The sequence below is a fragment of the Thermobia domestica genome, chromosome 6 (assembly GCF_964235325.1).
Source record: "Thermobia domestica chromosome 6, izTheDome1.hap1.1, whole genome shotgun sequence".
Taxonomy (NCBI): Eukaryota; Metazoa; Arthropoda; class Insecta; order Zygentoma; family Lepismatidae; genus Thermobia; species Thermobia domestica.
In genome coordinates this window covers 150,829,368-150,855,314 of record NC_137459.1, presented here as the reverse complement: position 1 = coordinate 150,855,314, position 25,947 = coordinate 150,829,368, and the positions used below count along the sequence as shown (strand labels likewise).

General features: G+C 35.8%; 1 protein-coding gene across 2 annotated transcripts in view; it reads left to right on the top strand.

Moving 5' to 3' along the window:
- Positions 1–7,683: 7,683 nt before the first annotated feature.
- LOC145688265 (uncharacterized) overlaps positions 7,684–25,947 on the top strand; it is a 249,611-nt gene continuing 231,347 nt past the window's right edge. Inside the window, exon 1 of one of the 2 annotated variants that reach the window (XM_081762246.1) lies at positions 7,684–7,922. In XM_081762246.1, the coding sequence (XP_081618372.1) occupies positions 7,861–7,922 (62 nt within the window). In that variant the 5' untranslated portion in view covers positions 7,684–7,860. The remainder of the gene's footprint in view (positions 7,923–25,947) is intronic. The other variant, XM_081762247.1, reaches the window with a different exon arrangement.

Genomic DNA, 25,947 nt, shown 5'->3' with positions numbered 1-25,947 from the left:
CGAATATAAAGCCAAAACTGATGGTCCAATTTGAAAACCCAATACTTTAGATAGAAAATCTATTTTTACATTATTTTCGTATCTATGCTCGTAACAAAGTTAACTTATGGCAAAGGACTTTTGTTACACATTGTATATACGAGTATATACTTATCAAAATAATTGAAACAACTAAATAAAGTGCAACTTACAAGATTAATATGGCGTCCCACCAATTTCTGCCCTCAGAACATCTTAGGGGCCGCGGTGGGTCAGTGATAGAGCATCCACCTGTGGTGAATAGGGTCTTTGGTTCGATCCAGCTAGCGCCAAGTAACTTTGTGGTGGACAAACAACGTGTGCGTGGGTTTTCTCGGGGTTCTCCCGTTTCCTCCCACTTTTTTCATTCCACCATCTCATTCGTTTCTCACCATCACCGTATCCTTTAGCCGTAGGACATAAAACTTAAAGATTTCATTTCAGAACATCTTTGATGAGGCGTTCGGAAGGCAGCAAGTTTAACTTTTTCGGACCTAGGTGGCCAAAGTGGCACAAACGGGTGTGTCACTTCTTTAATGCGCTCCTGTGTGGCTATTGATTAAGATATCGGGATAATTTTTGGTCAAATATGGTTGGAACACAGTTTATCATATTGGTTTCTTTTTCTCTTTGGTGTCGAATTTCCTTCTGAAATTTCAGCCCAAAGTAGAAAAGTTTAGATTTTTCGAATTTCGAATTTTCTTTTTACTTGTTTCTCTGTACCTTCTTTCGTTGTAGAGAGATCTCCTTAAGACTTGTCAGGTAAATACCTCAAGTGGATACCTAATTGTTGACATCAATTGTACTGGCTCGTGCGCAGTATCGCCAACCAGGAAAATTAAAAGTTCCGTAAATTTGGATAAAAAATTCTAAATTTTCGAAATTTTTGTTTATTAATCCGTACCTATATGTCCAAGCGCAAGTCAACTGTCAACTTACGCCAGCCGAACACTGTTCCTTACTGAACAAAAATGGGTACAGACAGTTACAATGGGGTAATTAGGGATCGCATGTTTTGTATATTATTATTATTATTATTATTATTATTATTATTAGGGGAGAGGAAGGGAATGGCGATCAGCCCACTTTGCCCATTTGCGTGACCCGAGGAGAAGTCAAACTAGTGCTGCCATCTTCCTCTTGTAGCAAGATTTCTTGTGTATTGTCGAGGAAGTCTTCAGAGAAGACTGAAGTCTACAGCGTGCTGAAACTTGTTTTTGTTGATTTTTTTAAATAAGGATCTGCATATTTCAACTCACGATACGTACAATTTTAAGTTGTAAGATCTTGAAGTTACTAAGATTCATAAAAAGTTATATTTACGTCTAATGCACGACACATAGTTATATTTCAAATAAACTACGTTTTACAGTATAACCAGCTCAATTTTCAAAATGGCGCAATGTTGGGAATGCCGATCAACGTGATCGGTTTACCATCATGGTGATCTCCAATTCTAACAAACATTTGGAATACTTCTCCAGCCAAAAATTATAAAAGAGGCTAGACCTAAGAAAGGTAATACGCCTACTTGAGTCAAACACTGAAACTTTGGTATCGGTGTAACCTTTGTGGATCGTGGGTGCATGTTGATTGTACTGTTGTGGACGCACCACATGGATATATCTGTGACATGTCTTTGAGAAAAACGTCAATAAAACATTCAGTTGACGTTTCTCAGTCTTTCGAAGGCGTAGTGTAGAAAAAAAAACTTGAACTGCCTATGAAATTATGTGTGTTTATTAAGCTTGTACGAGGTTTGACCAGGCGAGATTTTGGCTCACGGGGTTTTGGTCACGCGAGATTTTGGGCGGCGAGGTTTCGGCCCGGCGAGATTTTAGCCCGCGATTTTTCGGGCGGCGAGGGTTTGGCAACGCGAGGTTTCGGCCTGGCGAGATTTTGTCCCGCGAGGTTTTGGGCGGCGAGGTTTTGGCCATGCAAGATTTTAGGAGGCGAGGTTTTGGCACGCGAGGTTCTGGGGGGCGATGTTTCGGCTGCGAGATTTTGTCCGTATCCCCTTACGTGATCTTGTTCGTATTTCATAAATAAATATTTCATTAATAACCTGATAATATAGTATAACTAATTTTTCCTGAAGAACTTACGATCTTTTGAAATATGACTAATGTGATTTTATAGATATTTTGTAAACAAATCCTCCATTAATAACTCTAATATACCGTAAGAAGGGGTTACTTTGCTCTTCCGGGGCGACTTTGCACAAAATATGAAAAAAGTTGCACAGTCATCTCTCGGTAAACCCATAAACTGTAAAGAGTAAGTTTCAACTGCCACCGTAAGATAGAACATCTAACTGTATTTTGGCTATAATGTTGGCGGTTAACATCAGTTCTAATTACCCGGAGGGTTTGTTGTTGTAGAGGTATGGAAAGCAGTCATTGTAAAGGCCGACAAAATTTGAAAGATATCACCTACAAGAATATCCATCAAAGTTAAGTCTGTTTCGTAGAATACTACTGTGTATAATGGGACTTTGAAACAATAGTTGAAATTGAAGTGTAAAACGTTTTAAAGTCATAAAATAATAATAACTTTGAGAAGGCAGTTTCAGCCTCTAATCGGGGTTACTTTGCACAGGTCCAAAGTAACACCTTAGATAGCTTTCTAATTTTATGTAGGGTAAGTTTGGGTGAATCCTGACAGATCTGATGTTTCTTTCTTTTACTACTACCCCGCTAAACGAAAATATCCAATACTTCGTCATATTATTTAATGATATGTTGGTATGCATGTGCAACTGAAATAGTTTTCCTGGAATGGCTGTTAAGAGATAAAAAAATATAACTTTCTGAAAGTTGACAAAATCTTTGATTTGAAAATTTGGAAGGGTGAATCCTGACAGTAGGTTGGCGATTCCGGACACTGAACTTTGAAGGAAGATATATACATGATAGTTATGTTTTAGCTTATTATCTTGCTACACTAAAATTCGAACATGATAAATACACAATATAAATACAAATACATGATAAATATATTCATATTACTAACATAGCAATTTCTATACTAATTACTGTTGAAACTGTAAGCTAAATGCATAGTAGTGTAACTACTACTATAGTGTTTAATCATTAAACACAGTAATCACCTTTGTTTCAATTTGAACTACATTGTACTACTATCTTTTACTAGTAACAACTAGATTATTAGTAAAACGTATAATACATGTGCACTGAGACTAGCATTTTTTTTATTTTTTTTATTTTTATTTTATTTATTTATTTATTTATTTATTTGCGTTAATGACGTCTGCCAGTTTCGTGAAGCACTAGTCATATTTCAGACACGTCGTCCACAAATAAAATACAGTTCCTTATTACTTCCTACACATCTTTCATGAAACCACGTCTTACACACAGTACACGACACCCAGGAACCGTATTTTCATGATGATGGTGCATAATAATTCTCCCCACAAAATCCACAGTTGCTTTCATCCATACCTTCGATCGTGTTTGAGGAGACAGTTTGAAATAAACTGCAACTCGTGACACTTAATATTTTAGTAATAACTGGCCCTTGGGATGTGAGTTTGGAAGGAGCAACAGCAGGAAAAGATAGAAACTGTTTAACTGAGGATTCTGAAGGCGATTGAGACGTTTTTGGGGACGAGTCTGATGACACACAAGATGAATTGTTTCCAGCTGCTGGCGGATCATGTTCATTCGACAAAAGAAATTCATGTTCCCGAACCTGTTGCGGATCAAATGGGAATATACCAAATGATGTAGCCATTCAGTAGTGTAGAATTTTTGAGCACCTTACTATTAACATTCTGTAACTTAGTTAAGTTTGTAGATTCTAAGATAATTTTATAGCTTTTTCTGATGATTCTTCGGAGTCCATTTATGGCAAAAATTAATAGACGCTAGATATAAGGAATAGATCTCACGTAGATCCTCAGTAGACCTCTATTTCACACTCATAAACGTAAAAAGCGAGAGAGAATAGAGTGTTCTAAATCCTCTTAGTTAATTAATTACATTGTCCGGATTCACCTTAACGTAATAAACGTGTCCGAATTCACCCTTCCATAAACGTCCGAATTCATCCGTTTTAATTACTGTAAACTTGTGTACGCGTTGAGCGGGCGCGCGCAAAGTAATAAAATTCTTCCAATATGCAACGAGTAAAGTAGGGTCTTCACTTTGATATATGTCTTACTTTTCCATTTGCTGACAACCACTTGTGTGTAAAACCTTAACATATTCCACTAAAAAGTTACATCAGGTCAAAAAACGTGCATGAACTTTCCTTTTCTTCTTCTTTCCCCCAGCGTCGAAACTACGTATAACAAACACTCTTTGCACTTCCTACAAAGCACTGAACTGCAGGAAAGTATGGTGCTTCAAATAGGCGTCACAACTAGTCTCCACATTACACATGCGAAGAACAGTACTATCGTAAGCTTAGGATGTCCAAATTCAGCGACTGTCCGGAATCACCCAAACTTACTATATATTTCTTATTTAGGTAGATGCCGGAATGGATTTCTTGTTGGAAAATAAATTACGAACAGTGTCGGATCCAGAAAAATAGTTTGAGAGGTTCTTCACTCAGAAACACTTCGTTTTTTATCACTAGACGTTTGAAAGGGGGCTTGAAGCTTATACGCACAGGAGTGACTAACATTAGATTTTTTTTTTTTTAAAAAAAAAGGAAATAATGCAATTTGGGTAGGCTTCAGCCTGAAAGCCCCAAACCCTGTAAATCTTCCACTAGTTACGTTTGGGATGATATTCTTGGACATAAAGGGCAATCAAGATAAATCAGTTCACGGGGATTTCTTTTTTTCTGTTCCTGAGTTGGCAGTTTTTTAAGGACATATGCTAAAACTATCAGAATATGGTTCCTGTGCCGGTACCAGAAAATACATAATTTTCTTTACAAATATTGATAATTTATATTAAGCACTGATACTGGTACCATCATTATAATTTCAATATTTGTACACTGCATGCAGTTTTGTGTAGGAAGTAAAATGAATAAATACTGAAGGGAAAACATTTCGCAGAAACATTATGTTTGTATGTTTAACATACTTTTTTGTATGTGGTACAAAGTATCCGCATCTATGGGGCTACTTAGCACCAAAGTTTATATTTCAATAACTATGGTCAGTGGCGTATTTACAATTTTGTTTCGGAGGGGGCTTTGCTAACCTTATTCCTGGAAATGTGAAAATTCTACAAGATATTTCATTTATTTTAATATAGTTAATAAAATTTCAGGGGGCTTAAGCCCTGAAGTCCCTCTTAAATACGCCACTGAGTATGGTCATACTAAACGTGCATGAATGTTTTCCTTATATATCTAGCTATTATATGTTTAAAATACAGTATTCTAAATCATTACGTTTCTAAGTTACATGCAATTTTCTTTAAAATTCCTTAAATCTGGTGCAAAGTCTTACGGTATGACATATGTCATTTCCTATAGAAAAGTCTTCAAGTGTTAATTTACTTTTAGAGTGAGTTTATTTGGGGTGAAATTTTCCGAAAATGTCTTGTAATTTTGTTCACATTTCACAAGAAAATAATTATTTATACCTCCAGCACAACTTGGTTTAATTTAAGGAATTTGACCGAGAAGGTTTAGTGCGTTGGACCGTATCTTTTATTTGTTTCTTCCCTTGTAGGGAAAATGTCTAAAAACGATGAAACATGTCTTTGATTACCTTAAATGAAAAGTCTACATACCAAATTTCATGTATCTAACTGTAACGGATTTCGAGATGTGGTCATCCTGTTATAACAATTGTAGCCCCATCCTTTTTTCTTCTCGATTTTTTCTTCCTTTTTAGGGAAAATATCAAAACACGACTAAATATGTGTCTAATTATTTTAAATGCGACATCCATAAATCAAATTTCATGTCTCTATCCCTCAGAGATTCGGAGATTCCCTTTTGGCACCTTACGCCACAAACCCTAGTCAAAATTTCAAGTTTGTAGCTTAAGCGGTTTGATCTGGGCATGCATCAGCCTGTAAGTCAGTCAGCGCTTCTTCTTTTATATGTAGAGACTGTGTCAATGTTCCTAAAGGTATTAACATAAAGAATGAAATTTTCGAAATTCTCCTGAATAAAGTCGTACAAACTATCATAAATCGTCAATAAATCAAGTGATCATTTTGTAAAGTCTCACACTTATGCGTTGTGGTTATAGCTAAAGGAAATAGATGGTAAATACATATAAATAATGTATTGGTTGATAGAATGGTATTGAAGAATAGGAGGAAATTGAAATCCCCCTCGCCCAAATAATGATAACATTTATTTTTGAAAATTTTAAAAGGAGTCTAATAAATTATTTAACGAAATAACAATCACGCAGATATCATAATTAAAAAAATCAAAAAGGCAAATCAATTTAGGAATTAAAGAAAAACGTCTTTCTAATAGGAATATTTCCGTAACCTCATTCTGCAATACTGATTACAATATTAAATTAGATTTTACTCACGAAATATGAAGGATTTTGGCTTACATTTATTATTATTATTATTATTATTATTATTATTATTATTATTATTATTATTATTATTATTATTATTATTGCTTTTAACATATTCCAAAATCAAAACCTTTCCAGCAAAACAGTATTTTAACAGTTTTAGATTGCTACAGTTGGAAAATCTAGAGTTCGTTTCTCACACACACAAGGAAATTAGTTTTCTATTTTTATGATTACTTATATAATCAAAACAGTACAGTAACAGACAATTATCGTTTGAACAAACATAAAAGTATTTATCAAGAACAAATGTTATCAATGAAGAAGAATCTTCAAAAGGAAGTGACTAAAATACAAGTTGGGTACGTTACCGAGAGTTGATCAGATAATTTGACAGCAAAATGACTGTCAAGTCAAGATTAGGTCATGACTTGACAGCAAAATGACAAAAATTGGAAAAAAATTGTGGACATTTCCTTTTTATTGACATTGTGGAGGTGATGTAATCAGTCAGGATCACGTTACGGTCGCATTTATCCTACAGATGGACGCATACCCATTTTAGAGAAGCTAAATGAACCTCAGGGTTGCATTGGAATAAAAGTATCTCGCTTACACCGGCAAGCTAGGTCGCCCGATTGGTAGACAGATGTTTTATTGGCCACACCATTGCAACCCATAATAAGTTAATAGTATTACTACAATGAAAAAAATAAAATAAAAAAACAAAGAAAGAAAGAAAGGGAAAGACTAGGTTGTGGTGCACATCATGGCCATGTGATTAACGTGCGTGCTCTCGATACCCGGTGGGATTACTTACCTCGGATACAAACCCGAGTAGTGGTTCGGAATCCACTCTAAAGAGTAGGTCTCATCTCATAAACCTTGTTGATGTCAATCAAACTAGTGTTGTAGTTTGCGAATATTGTTCTTACTGATTATGTAATAATGATTCTCTTAATGAACTTCTATTTGGATTTGATGCAACATTAAAAACGTGAATGTTTTTTCTTTAATTCCAAGAAAATCCAACTGGTTTTAAGTTTATTAAATACACTCCTTACATAGCCGAAGAGGAAAAATGGAAAGGAACATGACAAGGTCATGGTGAACAAGGTTAACAACTGCTTGTGTGTATGTGGATCATCAAACACGACAGAAAATCATTTTAGAGCATTGATTGGTGCCTACAAGGCAAATACTTTGGTTCATGGAAGTAGCTCTGCAAAATGTTTCTATCTCGTCCGCAGAAGGGAGAAAGTTTCTCGAGTGAAGGGGTACTCTGACGTGGCGTGACTGTTCAGCGTGAGAAGTTGAGTATTTTACCAGACAGCAACAAGCACAGACGCTGAAGGGACGATCCGAACATGTCTCGAGCAGGAGATGAAAAAGCATCTCCTCACATTAAGTGCTCAAATTGTGGCACAAGGTAAGCTAACTTTTTTCTTTAAACTACGTGTTTTCTAATTAGAAAAAGAAAATTATATAGTTTTTTAATATATTCGTAGCTACCAAATGATAGCATAGTTCATATACATGTTTAAAAATTTGAATTGCTTTTCTTTTTCTTTTCTTTTAGTTTGACACGATAGTTAAATGAGTTTTACACTTACGTAGATGTTGTAATTGGAATTAAGTTTGTAGTGTTTTTTTTTTTTTTTTTTTTTTTTTTTTTTTAAGGGCGGGGGGCATTTCTGACCTGATTTTACTAGCCTTCTCATAGCAGACAGGTGGTCTGCATAAGATCAGTGCTTATTTCTTTAATAAAGACTATCATTGCCAACGCAGTTAACACGATATTGAACCAATAGTTTCCCTATTTTCCTCCAGAATATGGTTTTTAATGATAATTCTAAATGTAGTATATAACAATAATAATACCTGTTTTGCTTTCGTTTTCTTTCTTTTTTTTAAAAAATCTTAATTTAACTATAAATATTGCGTTTAAAAATGATCACTTTTTTCTGTTAGCTGAGAAGTTGTCCAAATCAAAACGTAAGTTTTGACTTCTTCATTGTTTATTAATTGGTTGGATTGATGTTTTAGTCCCTTTCGTCAGCGAGCTATGAGATGCCGGCCTGTAGGTTAATTTGGGGTCTGTAGCACATGAGCTCCCACAGGGAATTGAATCCTAATTTCCCGCACCAAAAGCGCGTGCGCTAATCATATGGCCACGAGGGAGCGCTTTCATTAGTCTTGTTGCATTTATTTTCACAAATAAAATATACAGAAAAAATTGTAGTTTAAACTTTGAAACTTAATGAGTGTAGTTATTAATATGTAAAATTATACTGAAGTAATTGTGACTAAAATTAAATACAGATACGTGAATTGCTCGTAAAGTGCTACTATAATATCTTTGTTAAACAATAATCCACAGCAACACGAGAATTGTCGATACAATAACAATAATTGATGTAACAAATTAACTAATAACAAAGAATCATTGTTAATTTTAAAATCAACCTGACTCCTAATTAGACTCGAGTCTACTTTATAAGAACGATGTGGTGAATTTCAGAGCACAGATTTTTTTTTTTTTTTTTGACAAATTAGTGCGTTAATATTAAATGTATCATATTGTGATCAGATAAAAATAACACAAATAAACTAACAGTAAGATAAACTACACAAGAGCAATTACCATAGCTTTTTACTACATTTCACTTCAGGTGTGGTGAGGTGAGTTTCTTCCCTTTACAATCGTAAGGAGTAATAATTATAAAGATACTATTACGATATTTACTTAGTAATGGAAAATTTTCGAATAGTAGTAATCTCTATAGGATATAAACTGTCTTCATTTAGTATATTCATAAATTCATTGCTTCCTTTCTCTGTAGTTATTTCTCTACAACATACCATAATCTTGCGTTGTTCCTAGTATCATTTTAGCTTTCAATCAAAACATGTTACCTCAGTCAATATAATTGATGATTAGAAATGTAAAGAAAGGAAGAAATCATTCATTCGGAGGGCTGATTTGGAACTTGGACATGTAAGTGTTGATTGACAAACACTCTTATTCTCGAACGGACAGAGAGGAATTTTTAAAGATTTTGTTTCATAATTAGTAAGTCTCGCGCATGATGGCGTAGTCGGTTAATTAATTGCTTTTTATTTCGTTCTTTCCCTTGAACCACGAGCTGAACGGAAGAATGGGCCCTACAGATCCCGAAATTCAGGTTCGAATCTAGTAGGCAGATCAGAGAATTTGAACCCCATTTAGCATTTGGCAAACAAAGTAAAGGCCAAACGTCTATCGCCAAACATAAATATTGGTCACCAGTAGCGACCTGGCGATTAAAATTTCGCGCTATGATATAATATTAATATAAATGGAAAGCGTTTGTGTGTTTCCGGGTTTGCTGATCTTTAAAACCATTCAACCGATTTCGACCATCTTTTAGCATTGGAAATCACATTTTTTTTTTTCGAATGTTCATAGCCTAAATATTTTCATCCTTTGACCATAAAGTAAAATGTGGAACAAAGTGTACAAAAAACGTATTATTACTTTTAAATTCTTACTATGATTACATTCTCTTTTATAACCACTGAACAAAGCTGAGAAATTTTGTATATGAGAACGTTTTGATAACAAAAATACGAATATATCGCCTACTTGTATGAATACAATATAATGGATCCAGAGAGATAAATTTTTCAACCACTGAATGCGCAGCACGAAACTTAGTATACTGGTCCTTTTGATACACATTAAATAAACATGAAATCACTTACAGAAACTCTATTCCATACAGCAGTGGTCCCTAGCCTTTTTTTTTTTTTTTGACTGGCGACACACTTTTCTGAGTGCCCACGTCATCGCGACACACTTCTTTGATGTTTTATTAATAATAATAGTATAAATTATAATAGTGTAAGCCCAGGAGTTTCTAGTGACTCTATATAATATTAAGCATTGCTGCCGCCGCTAAAGGCGTTGACTGTTATAGTCTGTCTCAAAATTGAGTTTAACTAATTCCTAAATGTTTCATGACTTAAATTATAAAATATCAAGACACATGTATCGGACTGTAAGACACGCCTGTTGGGAATCACTGCAGTAGAGGGTTAAACCAGGGGAAAGTTCAATGACACAAAGGAAGAAAGACAATTTTCCTGAAGCACGGGACGACAATGCCTAAAATTTGGTATGTAGTGGCTTTTGACCCATAAGAATATTTATAGAGGATATTTATAAGAATTTTGTATTTTTCGCAATGCAGGGTAATTCGGTAAATTCAGTTTAACTGAAGCAGAGAAGAGAGCGATGCACTGATGCACTGAAGATGAACTTTTAGAATACGTTGGTTTTTCGATACATAAGAAAATGTAATCTTTGGTTTTTCGATACATAAGAAAATTCAATCTCGGAGAGTTGAAAAAAAGAGGAAAATTAATTTACCGTTACGTATTCCTTCTGAACCGTTGGACATAGTAAAGGTGTGAAATTTTGTGCCTTACTGTACTCTGATAAACAGAACACGATTATATATTCAGTTGTATGGATTTTGTAAATTCAACCTCACAGAGAGGAGGGGAATATAACCTTATCATATATATATATATATATATATATATATATATATATATATATATATTGAATCGTTGTGTACGAAAGCACGAAATTCCAAACATAAGTTTTTTTTTCCTTGAGAGAATACGCATTTGTTTCTCACGTGCACGATTTAAATACAGGAAAGACAGTGAGAAATTGCACAGGAAGAGGACGGATAGCAAAAATATCGTCCAAAGTAGCACAGAAAAGAAATTAGAACAAATACTGAAAATTGCATTCCAAATGGACGGGAGTAGAATTAAATTTGGCGGACGTAGTAGAAATTAGGGGAATATCATTTTTAAAAAGCTGCCTTTGAACGCATGAAATTTTCATGTTTTTATTCACTTGTACAAATTTTGAAATTTCACTCTGGAAAATGTGGAGGTAAATCCAATATGACGGTCGCAAAGAGAGAGAGAGAGAGAGAGAGAGATTTTTTCGAACGATCTTGTTGAAAAGAAAAAAAGAAACAAAGCTCGCCACCGTCCTCTCTTTGAAAAACTCTGTATTCTTATCTACAGTTGGAATTATATCAAATAAATGTGGATTTTCATTGGCCAATGGAGATTTTTCTTGGGAGCTAAAGTATTAGGATTTTCTATATATAATGTAGCGGAGCAGATGAAAAAGTGAAGGGGACGGGGAATTTTACTATTATTTGGCTTTTCTTTTGTTTTCTTTTCTTTTCGAACTGCTTGATGTACAGAAGCAAAATTTGATATGTAGTGGCTACTTGATATAAGAATAGGAGTATGTCTCATATAGCCTTGCTGCTGGAAAGGACGTTAAACTCAAAATCAACTCAACTCAAGAAAAGGAGTAACATTCGTTAGTGCAATTTCTGGAAATTCCACTCCAAACAGGTAGAAGAAATTCCAATCCATAATCACCGCATGTTTTGAACCATAAGATACAACAAGTGTACTAAATTTTATAGATTGGAGGTTTCTATTACAGAGAATATGAATAATATACTCACATAAATTCAATATAGCTGAAACAAAGAGCGGGAACAGTGTAATGGTATTCTCTTTTAACTATTAGACATACACTTCGAGTTGCCTGACATAACGGTATGATATTTGCTAGGCGGAGTTTTTCTATATGAGGAAATGTTGACGTCATTCAATTGCACAAATTTAATATGAATGCTAAAATATTTGTCATACTAGAACACATGGATTTGCTAAATTTTTCTAACGATTTTTATAAAATGAAACAAATTCCTTGTTTTCGAGTAGGAGAAAGTTTGATTTGATAGCAGCGACTTTGCTCTATTATCAGCTTTGAGAAAGTTACTTTAGAATGGCATTCTGAAAATTCAGTTCGGAGAGGCTAACGATCTTGTCTAAAGATTTCGGTGAAGTATAGTGAATGAACCGTTTTCAAGCACAATATGTGAAAACGATTTATCTATGACTGAAGTTACCATATTCTCAAATGTCAGTCATACTTCCATCGGGTTAACTCGTTAAATAAACATTAACTTTTGACACAAGAATAAGTTTTAACTTTTACTTTCAAGTTAGTTATAAGAAATATATGAAATATATGAAAATAATTAAACATGAGTACTTACACAATATCATAATTGACTTTGTCTATTCATACTTTTCAATAGATCTGATCTTTTTTTTTTTTTAAAAAAAAACAATTCCTTCTTTGAATATAAATATCCGAACATACTGGGTGTATCAGAAGTCAGGGACCAAGGGATAAATCAGTTATGAGTAAAAATACTAAAAGAAAATGGATAGGAAAGTTCTTAAAAATAGGTGGTTTTCAATCTAAAGTGGTTGAATTTTTCTGTGGGTTCCACGCTCCTAAGAAATTACTTACACCACAGTGTAGGATTGTTAATGAAATATTGATGTATGGAATTTTAAAAAAATCGTTAGAGCCGCTTTCGAGAAAATAGCAATTTTCAATTTTTACCCTTAATTTTGGGGACAGTACGAGCATGGCCTAAGGAGCAAGTGTGTTGGATGTGTCACGAGGCACATTGTCCATGGTGATGATGGCCTACAAAATTCACGCCAAAACCTTATCGGTGAAGAGGAAGAGTGGTAGAAGAAACCCTGTAGAGACAGGTTCCGCTGAGAATTAAGGCGGATCGTTACTCTGAACTTTGTGCGACTGTGGTGCAAGAGATGGAGGAATTTAAGCAGCACTTCCCACAAAATGTATCGACAATCACTTTATCACAACGCTAATGATGCCGCGATCATGCAACTGATAACTGGAAACGTGGGATATGGTCAGATGACTTATCGTTCACTGTATTTCAAACCATGGACTGTATTTATGTGTGGTGGACACCTAAAGAAGCGTCTGATCCATAGTCTATACGCCTAACTCTGAAACATGAAAGTGTTTCTGTAGTACTGTGTGCCGGGATGTCTTTATTTTCAGTGAATTCTGTGCTGTCGCTCACCGATTGTGTCATTGCCCATGAGTATGTCACAATTTTAGGGAACCATGTGTATATTAGGGTGTTGTTTTCGGGAAATGAGGCCATATTCCAGGATGATAATGCGTCCATTTACACAGCTGGATCTATAGCAGGCTGGCTTGATAAACATTGGGATAATTTAACCACATCCTCTGGCCCGTGAAATATCCAGATTTGAACAAAATTGAACATCTCTGGTCTGCTTTTGAGTCATGAATCCGACGAATATTTCTATTGGTACTGTTGAGTATATTACAAGGCCTAAACCGGTTCATCTGAAAGTTTAGTTTGAAGTAAATATTGCATTTTTTATTAGTATTAGTTATATTTTTGCTGTAGGAGTTTTTTTTTTTTTTTTTTTTACAAAATTTAATGTAGTTACAGTACAACTAGAATTGGATTTCATTAACACTTATCAATCGAAGCCATTTCATGCGGAAATTGGATATTAATAGGTTTTTCTTTTCCACCTTCTCGAAAAAAAAATGCTATCAAAGTTAGTGAACTACCACTTAAATGCAAAGAAACTGGTTTACTCACTTTGTTAGTATCAGTTTCTGATACAGTTATGCATGCACGTCAGTGATTCTCAACCTTGTTTACCTTGTAGCTCCTTCGTGAATCCTGCATACTTCACGCCCTCTTCTTGCAGCTCGTTTGACTGACTACTTTTTTTCAATTTCATCTGAAGCATTGAATTCTCAAATCTATATATATATAAAATTGAAAATCGCTATGTTTGTGACTCTAAATTTCCTGAACCACCCGACCGATCTCGATCAAATTTGAAACATGGATGAGGTTTGAGGCTGGGCTGGTTTTAGGCTATTCACTTTGATGGTAGAACTGAGGGGTTGGGGGAGGGTATAAAAAATAAATAAAACTTAATAACTCCTGAACCACTAGACCGATCTTGGTCAAATTTTCATCACAGATAGGGTTTGGGCCTGGCATTGTTTTTGTTATTTAAATTTGACTGAGCAATGTAGGGGAGGAGAAGGAGAGGGAGATATATAAAAATCAATTTATATAAGACTGAAAGTGACTATTTTTGTAACTTAATAACTCTCTAACTATCCAACCGATCTCTATCAAATTTTCAATATGGATGAGGTTCGGATCTGGAAACATGTTTGTAATTTCACTTTAACGGTAGATTCTAGGGGAGGGGGAGGGAGAGGGGAAAGGGACGTATTAATAAAAACTAATAAAACCTAATAACTTCTGAACCACCCAACCAATCTCGATCAAATTTTCAACATATATGAGGGTCTGGCCTTGGGTGTTTTTTGTCATTTTACTTTGATGAGCCAACCTACGGGAGGGGGAAGGAGAGATATATGTAAAAAAAAAATGATTGTCTTTGTGACTTCATCACTCTTGAACCACCCGACCGATCTTAATCAAATTTTCAACATACATGAATATAGAGGCAGGGATTACTTTAGGGTATTCACTTTGACGATACAACGTACGGAAGGGGGAGGGGGGAGAAATTTAAAAATGATAAAAAATGACCGATATTAGTGACTAGTCAATAGTTTTCGGGATCATTCAGATGAACAGTGACATTCCGATCCAGTTTAAATCCAAAATTAGCACCGCCACTTGAGGGAGAGGGTGAAAGATATATAAAAATGATCAAAAATGCCCACTATCAGTGTCGAATTTATAGTTTCTTGGTCGCTTAGATGAACAGTGATACTTTCAATCCCGTTTAAATTTAAATTCAAACCTGCAACTTGGGGGAGGGGAAGGAAGAGATATTTAAAATGATCGAAAATGACTGGTATTAGTGCTGAATTCACATTTTTGGGGTCGCTGAGATGAACTGTGGCACTTCTTATGCCATGGCCCGCAAGATAGAGGAGGGATATATATATATATATATATATATATATATATATATATATATATATATATATATATATATACACTTCTGATGCTGTTTAAATCCAAATTCAGCTCCGCATCTTGCGGGAGGGGGAAGGGAAATACATAACACTGATCAAAAATAACCAATATTAGTGTCGAATCCATAGTTTTGGGGGTCGCTGAGATGACCGGTGACACTTCCGATCCCGTTTAAAACCAAATTCAGCCCCGCACCTTGGGAGAAGGGGGAGATAATAAAATTATAGAAAATGACCAATAACAGTGTCGAATCCATGGTTTTCGGGATCGCCGAGATGATCAATGATCTTCCCAGTGCCGTTTAAATCGATGGCATTAAAAAAACAGCATATTTCATGGGTACTAAACACATGAGATACGGAGTTTTGCATTTAAATTTTCATTTCAACCCAGGGAAGCGGGTAATATATGCTAGTTTTAAATAATACACATAATGATAAATCAATGTGATGAAGCCAGTATCGTGATTCATCGGACCACCCAACGTTGTGCCATTGCTCTGCGGTGCCCATTCCAGTCGTTGTTGATGATTCCTTGCGGTTAACATTGGTATATGTGTTGGATGTCGGCTGCAAAGGCTCACTCCAGCGTACGGTGGGTGAACTTCGTGCTCAGACACACATGTGCTTTGTCCACTGTTAAAAAGTCTGTTTCCGGTGGGAGATCATGTGGTTCGCATTCCACGTTAAACTGTAGGTCCATATCTCATATAACCTCGCTGCTGAAAGGGATGCTAAACTGAAAATCAAATAAAAAAGTTTGTAATATTAAATTTGAGTCACTTCCGGTTTTGGTAGAGTGTTCGGGATAGTCGTGGTACGTTGCTTTGAGAAGCTGGATCGTTTGCAGAAATTCGCTTGTACTTATCTGCTAGCATGTTTTTTTTTTCTATGGCGATAAACCTTAAAACCAGAAATTTCTAATTTGAACCATTTCCGGTGCAATATTACTTCCGGTTTCAATACTGATTTCTACAGAGAAAAACAGTAAGAGATATCGAGATGCAGTTTTTTTTTCTTTTTGCAATTGATTTATTACCAAAAAAATAGATTAAATCTCCTTCATTTATCCTCTATTGAAATCAAAGGTGTTTAAAATTAACCATTTCCGGTTTCAACACCTATCGCTATAGAGCAAAAATAGTAAGTAATAGCAGCAAGCGGTTTTCTACAATCGATTTTGTCACCAGACAGCATATCATCACAACCTGCAAAATTCTACCAGAAACCAGAAGTAGTAGTAGATTTGAACCACTTGCAGTTTCAACACTGATTTTCATAGAGCAAAAACGGTAAGAGATATCTAGATGCAGTTTTCTGCAATTGATACAGCGTCTCAAGGATAGCTTTTATCTCCTCCACTAATCCTCTATTCAAACTAGAAGTTGCTCATATTAACCGTTTTTGGTTTCAACATTGAGCATCTTAGAACAACAATGTTATTTATAGCGAGAAGCATTTTTTTTGCAAGCTATTCAGGGTCCCAACGGAACCTACCATTACAACCCGCAACACTTTACCCAAACCGGAATTGGTTAAAATTTAATACTACTTCCGGCTTCAAAACTGATTTTCGCAGAAATATCGAGAAGCAGGTTTTTTAAAATGTTTTGCAATCCATTCAGATTCTCAAGAGTGGGTTCCATATCCTTTCTTAGCCTTCTATTGAATCTGGAAGTTGTTCAAATTAACTATTTCCGGTTTCAACCTTTATCGCTGTAAAACAAAAGTAGTAAGGCATAGCGAATCATTGCTTTTCAATGTTAGATGATTCAGTGGTTGATGAACAGGTTTTATCATTCATCTTATTTCCATAATTTGGAACTCTACTGTAGTTTCACGTTTTGGATCGAAACACATTTTTTCTTTTTTTCTTTCTTTTTTTTTGGTTAGATCTAGTCTTTGTTATGTTCCGTTCCGCTGCTGAGACCGTTAAGATAATAATATGTCTTCTTCAAATTGAGCAATGTTTGCGTTAATATTGTTCAAAAGTTAATGTCCTTCTAATATTTTACAAACGTGTAAAATTTGAAGGACTGATTCGTTATGCTACTATGATGTTGTCTCAGAAGTACAATAGTCATTTCTTCGGGAAAGTTTGCTAGTTTGATCCAAATTGCAATATTCTTGCTTTGTATTGCATAAACATTGTGCTGTTTTCCTTTTCTCTGTATGTCTGTATGAGAGGATGCTCTCAACCTCCCATCATAAATTTTCAATAAAATTTATTTCCAATTTTAGCCTTTTATAATTAAACTTTGCAAGATCTGAGACCTCAACCTCAAACTGGAAATTAAAATTACTCGAAGACAACTCATTTATGATAAAAAAAACACGTGGGTCTCTTTACATTTAAAATCATGGTAGTTTCCAATACTATAGGGATCAAGTATTGAAATTGTGGAAGTGATAGAATTATCAACTTTGGTTTTCATAGAGAGATATAAGGGAGGAGACGGAACATATTTCTGGAAGACTTAATTCAGATTAAAATACATATCTTCCTATCTCTGAACGTTTATCTCTGTCGGGATCCAATATTGAAACCAAAATTGCTAGATCTCTAATACTTCTGGTTTCAATACAGTAAAAACATGCAGCAGCGTCACAAGTACGTAAGTCGAAGTCGTTTGGTTTGCATGGCAATATTATTTCAATTAGTACTGAAATCGAAAGTGGTAGTAGTTCTACCATCCTGTTTTAGTAAAGAGATTAGACTTAAGATAGAACATATCCTTAAAATGCTTCATCGATTAAAAAAAGGAAAAAGAACCCTTCTCGCTACCCATTACCATTTTTGTTTTCTAGTGTTCAATGCTAAAACTGAAAGTGATGGAGTTCTACCACTTTCGGTTGAATATAGGGCTAAGAGAGATTGTGGTAACTATTCTCAGAAAGATAAATCAATTTAGAAAAACGTTTTTCGCTACTTCTTATTATTTTTGCTCTCATATAGATCAATATTGGTGCTGGAAGTTGTTGATTTCTTCCACTTCAGGTGAATGGATCACCTGCAACAATGAACTCTACTCCTATATTTTAACCCTCAACATTCCAGTCAGATTTTCTGTCTCCCGCACTAACGGACACAAGGATAGAGTAAATATATAAATAATTTTTGGTACACCAAACTCCTTAAAAATGGAGATGGAACCAATTTTTTGGACACACAATCCACATAAAAAAAAAACTTGCCATTTCTTTTGTGTGTTTCAGGTACAATATTGAAACCAGAAGGGGCAAATTTAACTATTTCCCATTTCAGTAGAGAGATAAAGGCCGAAGTAGAACCTATTCTCAGAAAGTTAAACCAATATCAAAAAATATTTCTCCGTGTAGACCTAGCTAATTACTTGTGCTTTGTGAGGATCTAATGTTAAAACTGAAAGTGGAAAATCTCTACCACTTCTGATTTCAATATTTATCAGGCAAAAACTAGAATATATCCTTTGGATGCTGGATCTGTATAAACAAATCATTTCTAGCTTTCCCTTACTCTTTTATTTGTATGGAAATCAGTACCGAGAGTTGAAACGACAGATTTCTACCATTTCCGGTTGCAAAGAGAAATAAGAGGGGATATGGAACTACTTCTCCGGATGCTGAATACTCACGAAAAAAAAAAAAACTGCTATATCGTCTCGTTTTGCTGTGGTATCGGTCGACATACAGATGAGAAAAAGGATGGAGAGAGTTGTTATGTAAAACTTTGCCATAGTTATGTATGGCATAGTTTAGAAGTTTACTAAGTACCCCGTATTATTGTACGAGGAGCATTCTCAAAATTCAGAATAAAGTACTTGGTTTATAGGACATTCATAGTACGAGGGATTCGAGTCAAATTTTCAAAGCTTTGAGTAAAAGAGACAAAGTTTGTATAAGTATGCTCTGTTTGAAAACGTGGAAAAGTAAATACTTTTCTTTTTAACATTATAAGAATTATTTGCAATACTGGACATGAATCTTTTAAGTACTAAAGGAAGCTTTAGGTAGAAACCTTAAATATGAAATATGTCCGAAATGTACAAAATTAGACTTGAATTTTTTATGCACTGAGCTCCCAATATGTTGTCTAGGCCTACTCTCGCGCTAGATCTTCGGACCTATGTCTCATCAAGCTCATCAGCTCCCACGTGGCTAACGAGGGAACCTATCCAAGTGTAACACTGACTTCGAGTCGAGACTATGGCCATTGGATATCTTGTCCCAAAAGAACATAACACGAAAAAGGATACATCCTCGATCGCAACCGTTGCGGAGATATAAGCGTGAAAAGTTAGAAATTGAGCTCCATACTATACATTACAAAGTCAGATTCCGGGTCAGATTTTTCGGAAACGGTCGGGTAAGGAAACTCATCGAATACATATCAAATTAGTGTGGGGAGCACAGCTCCTTTTGAATGAAAAATTTGTGTCCCCGGGGCACTCGTAGGGTCACAGGCGGGGGGCCACTCAAAATTTGCAAATGGAACCGGGGATCAAGTAGCATATTGTATGAAAGCTATTGTTAAAAAAAGGAAGATAGAAAAAATCTCAACTCTCTACGATAACCCTGTGCAAACGGGCAATTGGTCAAAATGTCAATACAACCTACATCAAAAAATCTCTGGCCACGCTTCTAAATCCGTTAAGTTGCGACAATAACAAAACCGAAAAACACGTTTAAAAGTGCAAGGTGTTGAAGTAAAGCAAAGGAGGTGGGCTGATAAGGGCCATTTTTCGCCCATCAGGCCCGAGATGTGAAATGCATGGTTTTCAATAGTATACCTCATAAAAATAAGAAAACAAATATATTTTAACGGAAAGCGCTACAAGTGAGAGGTAAAAAAAATAAACGAAGAGGTAAATTGTGTGTTAATGAAGGAACGTAAACACTAATGTCATGAGTTGTAATCCGAGAAAGCAATAGTAAATAGAACACTAACGGCAAGAATAAGAAAAATGAAGTCTACTACGACCATGAGATCAATATATTACATCGGAAATAATCAAGCATAGATAATAATCAGACACCTGGAGACACTTGTAGCTAGTTTGTAGATTAGGCATCGTGCTTGCTATCGTCATCCGAATCGCCACTGGACCATCCTCCAGGCGTCATCTTGTAGTGTATGAGTATATTCTAGACTTGATTTCTTAACTGCGGTGGAATTGTGGCGCCAGTAAGCCAGAAACCATAGTACGGAAGCAACATGCGCACAACATCTGACGACCCGTGCGCCTACTTTACATTGACAGTACCACTGTATGTGTGCGATGTTGCTTTGCCCTGTTTTGATCCAAATATTATAGGTTTTAAATCTTATGTGTCGTGATCGTAACTGAACTCGGAGAACAGAAGCATCGTCATGATGTATGTACACAGAGTACATACCTTCGTCACTTAAGTGCTCGTGAGTGTAGGATTGGCTATATATATATGGGGGTGGGAAGTTTGTGGGTATGGGTATGTATTAACTTGGATCGGATACATCAGGTAGTTATTGTTGTTCGTTGTTTTTCATCTTTCCCTCAGTATTGGAATATAGCGTATCAATGAATTCCCATAGGTACTTCATTGACGCGTGTATGTATATATATATTGCAGAAATTCATGCCATTCTGCGACTGGTTTTCCTGCTCGCACTTTTACTCATACCACTTTCAGAAATGACACGCTTTCTCAATACTCCACAACGTGCTGTCTCTATTTTTGCTGTCCTACACACACTTCCGCGCAAACAATAATTTTCTTTATATATTTTATTGACATGCTGAGCATATATTTTCAGTCACAATCGGTAAATAACATCAGAGCTGGAGTCTCCAGTTGAACTCGTACATTACAGCGTATAAACGGTAGTCATCGCTCTATACTCTCGCGCAATACATTTTGTTCTCTAATAGGTAGAAGGACACACTGAACCAAAATCAATTAGTACTCACATCAAAGGTTACAGAGCGTTATATTATGACGTGTCAGATTTATTTTGGTTCATCGACTCCTTCTTCCTAAAAGTCTCCATCAAAGACAGCAAACATTACCAAAATGTCGCAAAACGCTGAAACGACCTCTTTTTGGGCACTCATTTCTATGACTTACTATTTTCTTTATCACGTATCTATTATCTCTACATACGCAACATATCTTCTAGTATACAAATACATTGCAAACTTGTCGGAATCGGACACTTCGTTTTTCAGTTGTCTGATGGGCGAAAAATGGCCCTTATCCGCCCACCTCCTTTCAGCAGAGTCTCTCTCTCAAAAGCACCCTCCGATATATTTTATTTCTGCACCATTATTCCAGTTTTCTATAACCCCACTCCTCTTCAGGTTCCCACACAGTTTCAAGGTCACTCCTTTTCGTCTTTACCATCATGTTTCTCGTTCAGCAAATCCCCCGTTAGAAATTTCACAGTGCAATCTGTGAATTTCGGGTCTCGGTGCGCGAAGCATATACCGTTGCCTTTTGACCTTCTCACCCTCCACGACGATTGCAATTCACAAGGTATCTTTTCTCTTCTAGGACATGAAATCCAATGGTCATGGTTATTCTATGGTCCATTGGTCATTCGAAGTCACACTTATACTTAGATAAGGTACGTTGTACGACTCCATGAGAGACTCTGCAGCAATTTGCTTTATCTTGCACTTTTAAACGTGTTTTTCTGTTTTGCTATCATCGCAACTTAACGGATTTAGAAGCGTGGCCATAGATTTTCTGATGTAGATTGTATTGACACTTTGAATAGTTGCCCGTTTGCACAGGGTTATCGTAGAGAGTTGAGATTTGTTCTATCTTCTTTTATTTAACAATAGCTTTCATGCAATATGCCACTTAACCCCTGGTTCCATTTGCAAATTTTGAGTGGGGCCCCGCCTGGGACCCTGCGAGTGCCCCTGGGGCACAAACTTTTCATTCAAAAGGTGCTGCGCTCCCTACACTAATTTGATATGTATTCGATGAGTTTCCTTACCCGACCGTTTCCGAATAATCTGATCCGGAATCTGACTTTGTAATGTATAGTATCGAGTTCAATTTCTAACTTTTCACGCTTATATCTTCGCAACGGTTGCGATCGTGGATGTATCACTTTTCGTGTTATGTTCTTTTGGGACAAGGTATCCAACGGTCATAGTCTCGACTCGAAGTCAGAGTCACACTTGGATAGGTTCCCTCGTAAGTGATTAGTGTACGCGTCTTTGAGATGAGATGAGAAATTCGGTATATAAACTTTCATATAAAAAAATAAAGGAACACATTTATATAAGCGTTTTCTCAAATTTTTAACAGGGAAAACTGGGGTCAATTTTATACCATCCAAATTTCTCTTTCTCCGTTGAAAAAGTGACCAACGTGAGAATTCGCTCAACTCGTAGGTGTGCAGTTCGGTTTATAAACTCTTAGCTACTAAAAGGTCTTGACATGAGTGTCATAAGGAGAAAGCAGGTTGAAATATTTTCCATAAACCTATTCTGCCCGTGCAAAGAACGGACATTTCAACTAATATTGTTATAACATTAGTGTTACTTCTGAAACTCATTAGAGGGAAAGTGTATCTGAAGAACACTATCATTGACCAATCACACGGTCTCTTTTTCTACAAATTCTTATATTTGCACATTATAATATCGGGGGCATAAATAGGGATTATATATAAATCTTGTTGCCTGGATTTACTGATAAAACCAGACTCATAATTAAACAATGTGAAGTGAATTAGTGACATTAAGATCCGCTTTCACCTATCAGCTTCTTTTGTCAAATGTGGCAATATTTTTAATTACAGAAAAAATACCCCCAAAAAATCCTTAAAGATGCGAAAGTCCGGGAAAACTATAAAGAAAAGAAAACAAAAATTTAATGATGTGCTGGAACTCGAAAGCGAATAAGAGGTGACAGTCAATCAAGAAAGAGGGGGCGCGGTTGCTCAGTGGTAGAGCGTTCACCTCCGGTGTTTGGGGTCCCTGGTTCGATCCCAGCTCGCGCCGTGTGGACTTTGTGGTGGACAAACACCGTGCTCGTGGGTTTTCTCGGGGTTCTCCCGTTTCCTCCCACTTTCTTCATTTCACTAATCTCTCATTATCACCGTCTCCCTTAGCTTAAACGGCATAACCGTGGGACGTAAAACTTAAAGATTTCATTTCATTTTTTCAATCAAGAGGGAGTATCTTTAATTTAGATTTTTTTTTTTTGAAAGGAATATATACATATATCCTCTGGAAACGCGCTCTTACCAATCAGAGTAGAACAAAGAGAACTTCAAGAGGTCAATAATTTGAAGTATCTAAGAAGTATTTTGACGAGAGAGATGCTTACTGTACCAAAGATATTAGGTCAAGAATTGCAGTAGCAAAAGAAGCATTCAACAAGAAAAGCTCACTCTTAAGTAGCAGGCTTAATATTAGACTAAGGAAGAAGTTGGTCAAGTTCTATATATGGAGTAGTGAACTTTATGGTTCAGAGACTTGGACATTACGAAAGTTAGAAGAAGAAATATTTAGAGAGCTTCGAAATGTGGTATTGAAGAAAGATGGGGAACATAAAATGGACAGAAAGAGTAACAAACGAAGATGTTTTAAAACGGATAGGAGAGAAGAGGACGCTTCTAGCCACCATCCTTCGTAGAAAGGCCAATTGGATTGGACACATCTTGCAAAGAAAGTGTCTTCTTCATACCGCCATAGAAGGAAAGATGGAAGAAAAGCGAGGAATGGGAAGAAGAATACAACTAATCGATTAAGGAAAAGAGGAAGCTGAAGATCGAGAAACGTGGGAGAAACATTTCCAGGCCTGAACCTAAAATAAATAAATAAATAAATCCTCATTAGTCCCAAGACCTGCCAAAAGGTAAAATGCTTAATAATATATATCCCGGACGAACGTCTAAGCATGGTTTTCTATAAAAAATAGGATTTAGTTAAACAGAAATACCTGTTTCCCCGAATGTAGTGGACTTCATAGATATGCAATAATTTTATGGCTTAAGGCATTTTGCGGAACAGGAATCTCCAAAAGATGCAGGAACCATTTTTTTCGGACGATTTCCTAAAAAAAAAAGTCCAGGCAATTTTGTTCACATTTTGTAAAATGTTTCATTAACAAGCCTCCGAAACAGTATAAAATATTTTTGATTAAAAAAGTCACAAGGAATAATCTACTGTTGGGATGAATTTTCTCAGACCATTTTCTCAAAAATGACTCAAGCATCTTGTTCATATTTCATAAATAAACGTTTCATTACCAAACTATCAATATGGCATAATCATTTTATTTAAAAAAAAGACATAATTTACTCTTAGGGTAAAATTTTCTTCGGTACAAAATTTCGAAAACGTCTATTAACATTTTGTTCATATTTTGTAAATAAATGTTTCCGTAATAACTGCAGAATGATAGGATTCAATTTAAGAAGTAAGATCGAGAAAGTTTAGTGCGGTGGGCCGTATGCTTTATTTATTGTTTCTACCAGTTTATTAAGATTACGCTAGAGATTCTTATAATATGGCCCAAAAGTAGGTATATACCCCTGCATTGATCAAGTATAACATTCTAGTTTATGGATTTATTTGCTTCGACTGTATAGGACTTAAGTTATAAGTAAAATGACGTTAAGAACAAATAATAATGAAAGTAGGTCTACCTCTTTGATAACTATAAGAAATTATATAAAATACAGTGAGCTGATCAGCACGGGAATGTATACCTACTTTTGGACCACCCTATATTGTGTAACGTTAGTACTTCCGCACGTTACTGCATATGGTAATTCTTAAGTGAAAGAGAATTTTTGAATTTTTTGTGCACCAATAGATAGCTAGAGAGATAACTTTGTCTGATTTTGCTAATGGAGTCAATCCGTGAATATCTTCACAGGTAATGGGTACTTTAACGCTGGATATCCATATTCCATTTTCTACTACGACAAAAAAGGTGTATAATTGTAGAATGCTACACTGATAAAAAAAATCGTATGTGTTTTTGGACTTAACATACACCAAACGTATAACTGAAAACGCATGTTTTATAAAACTTTCCGCATAAGTGTTCCATCTATATGTACTTTCCGTATGAAACAATATAGGCGGTCAGGATCCCAGATACAAATGGACGTATATAACATATAGCTGACGAAGGTATGTAAAATAAGGAAGACTGTTAGATATCAGACATCCTGCAACGGCATGATGTAACATCTAAGGGGAGTGCCTATGTAGCATACGGATAACGGATGCTCCGTACGGATTTTTGTAGTAAGCAAGAGGATCCCGTAGGCCCCTATATTTGTACAATATACCGCTGTCCGGAGAAAAGATTTTTCTCAGTGTAGAAGTTGTACATTACGCCGCTAGATTGCAGCAAACATTGACCAGCGATTGACATCTACCGGACAACATTGGAGCTTCTAGAAATAGAAATGCATGTACCTTTTGCGTGGTCCCTTTTATTGTCTTTTAGCAGATTTTATTTCACCATGTATATTGGACTTCAGACACCACCACCACAGCACAGTGCATTTTTTAAGAAATCTCTACTG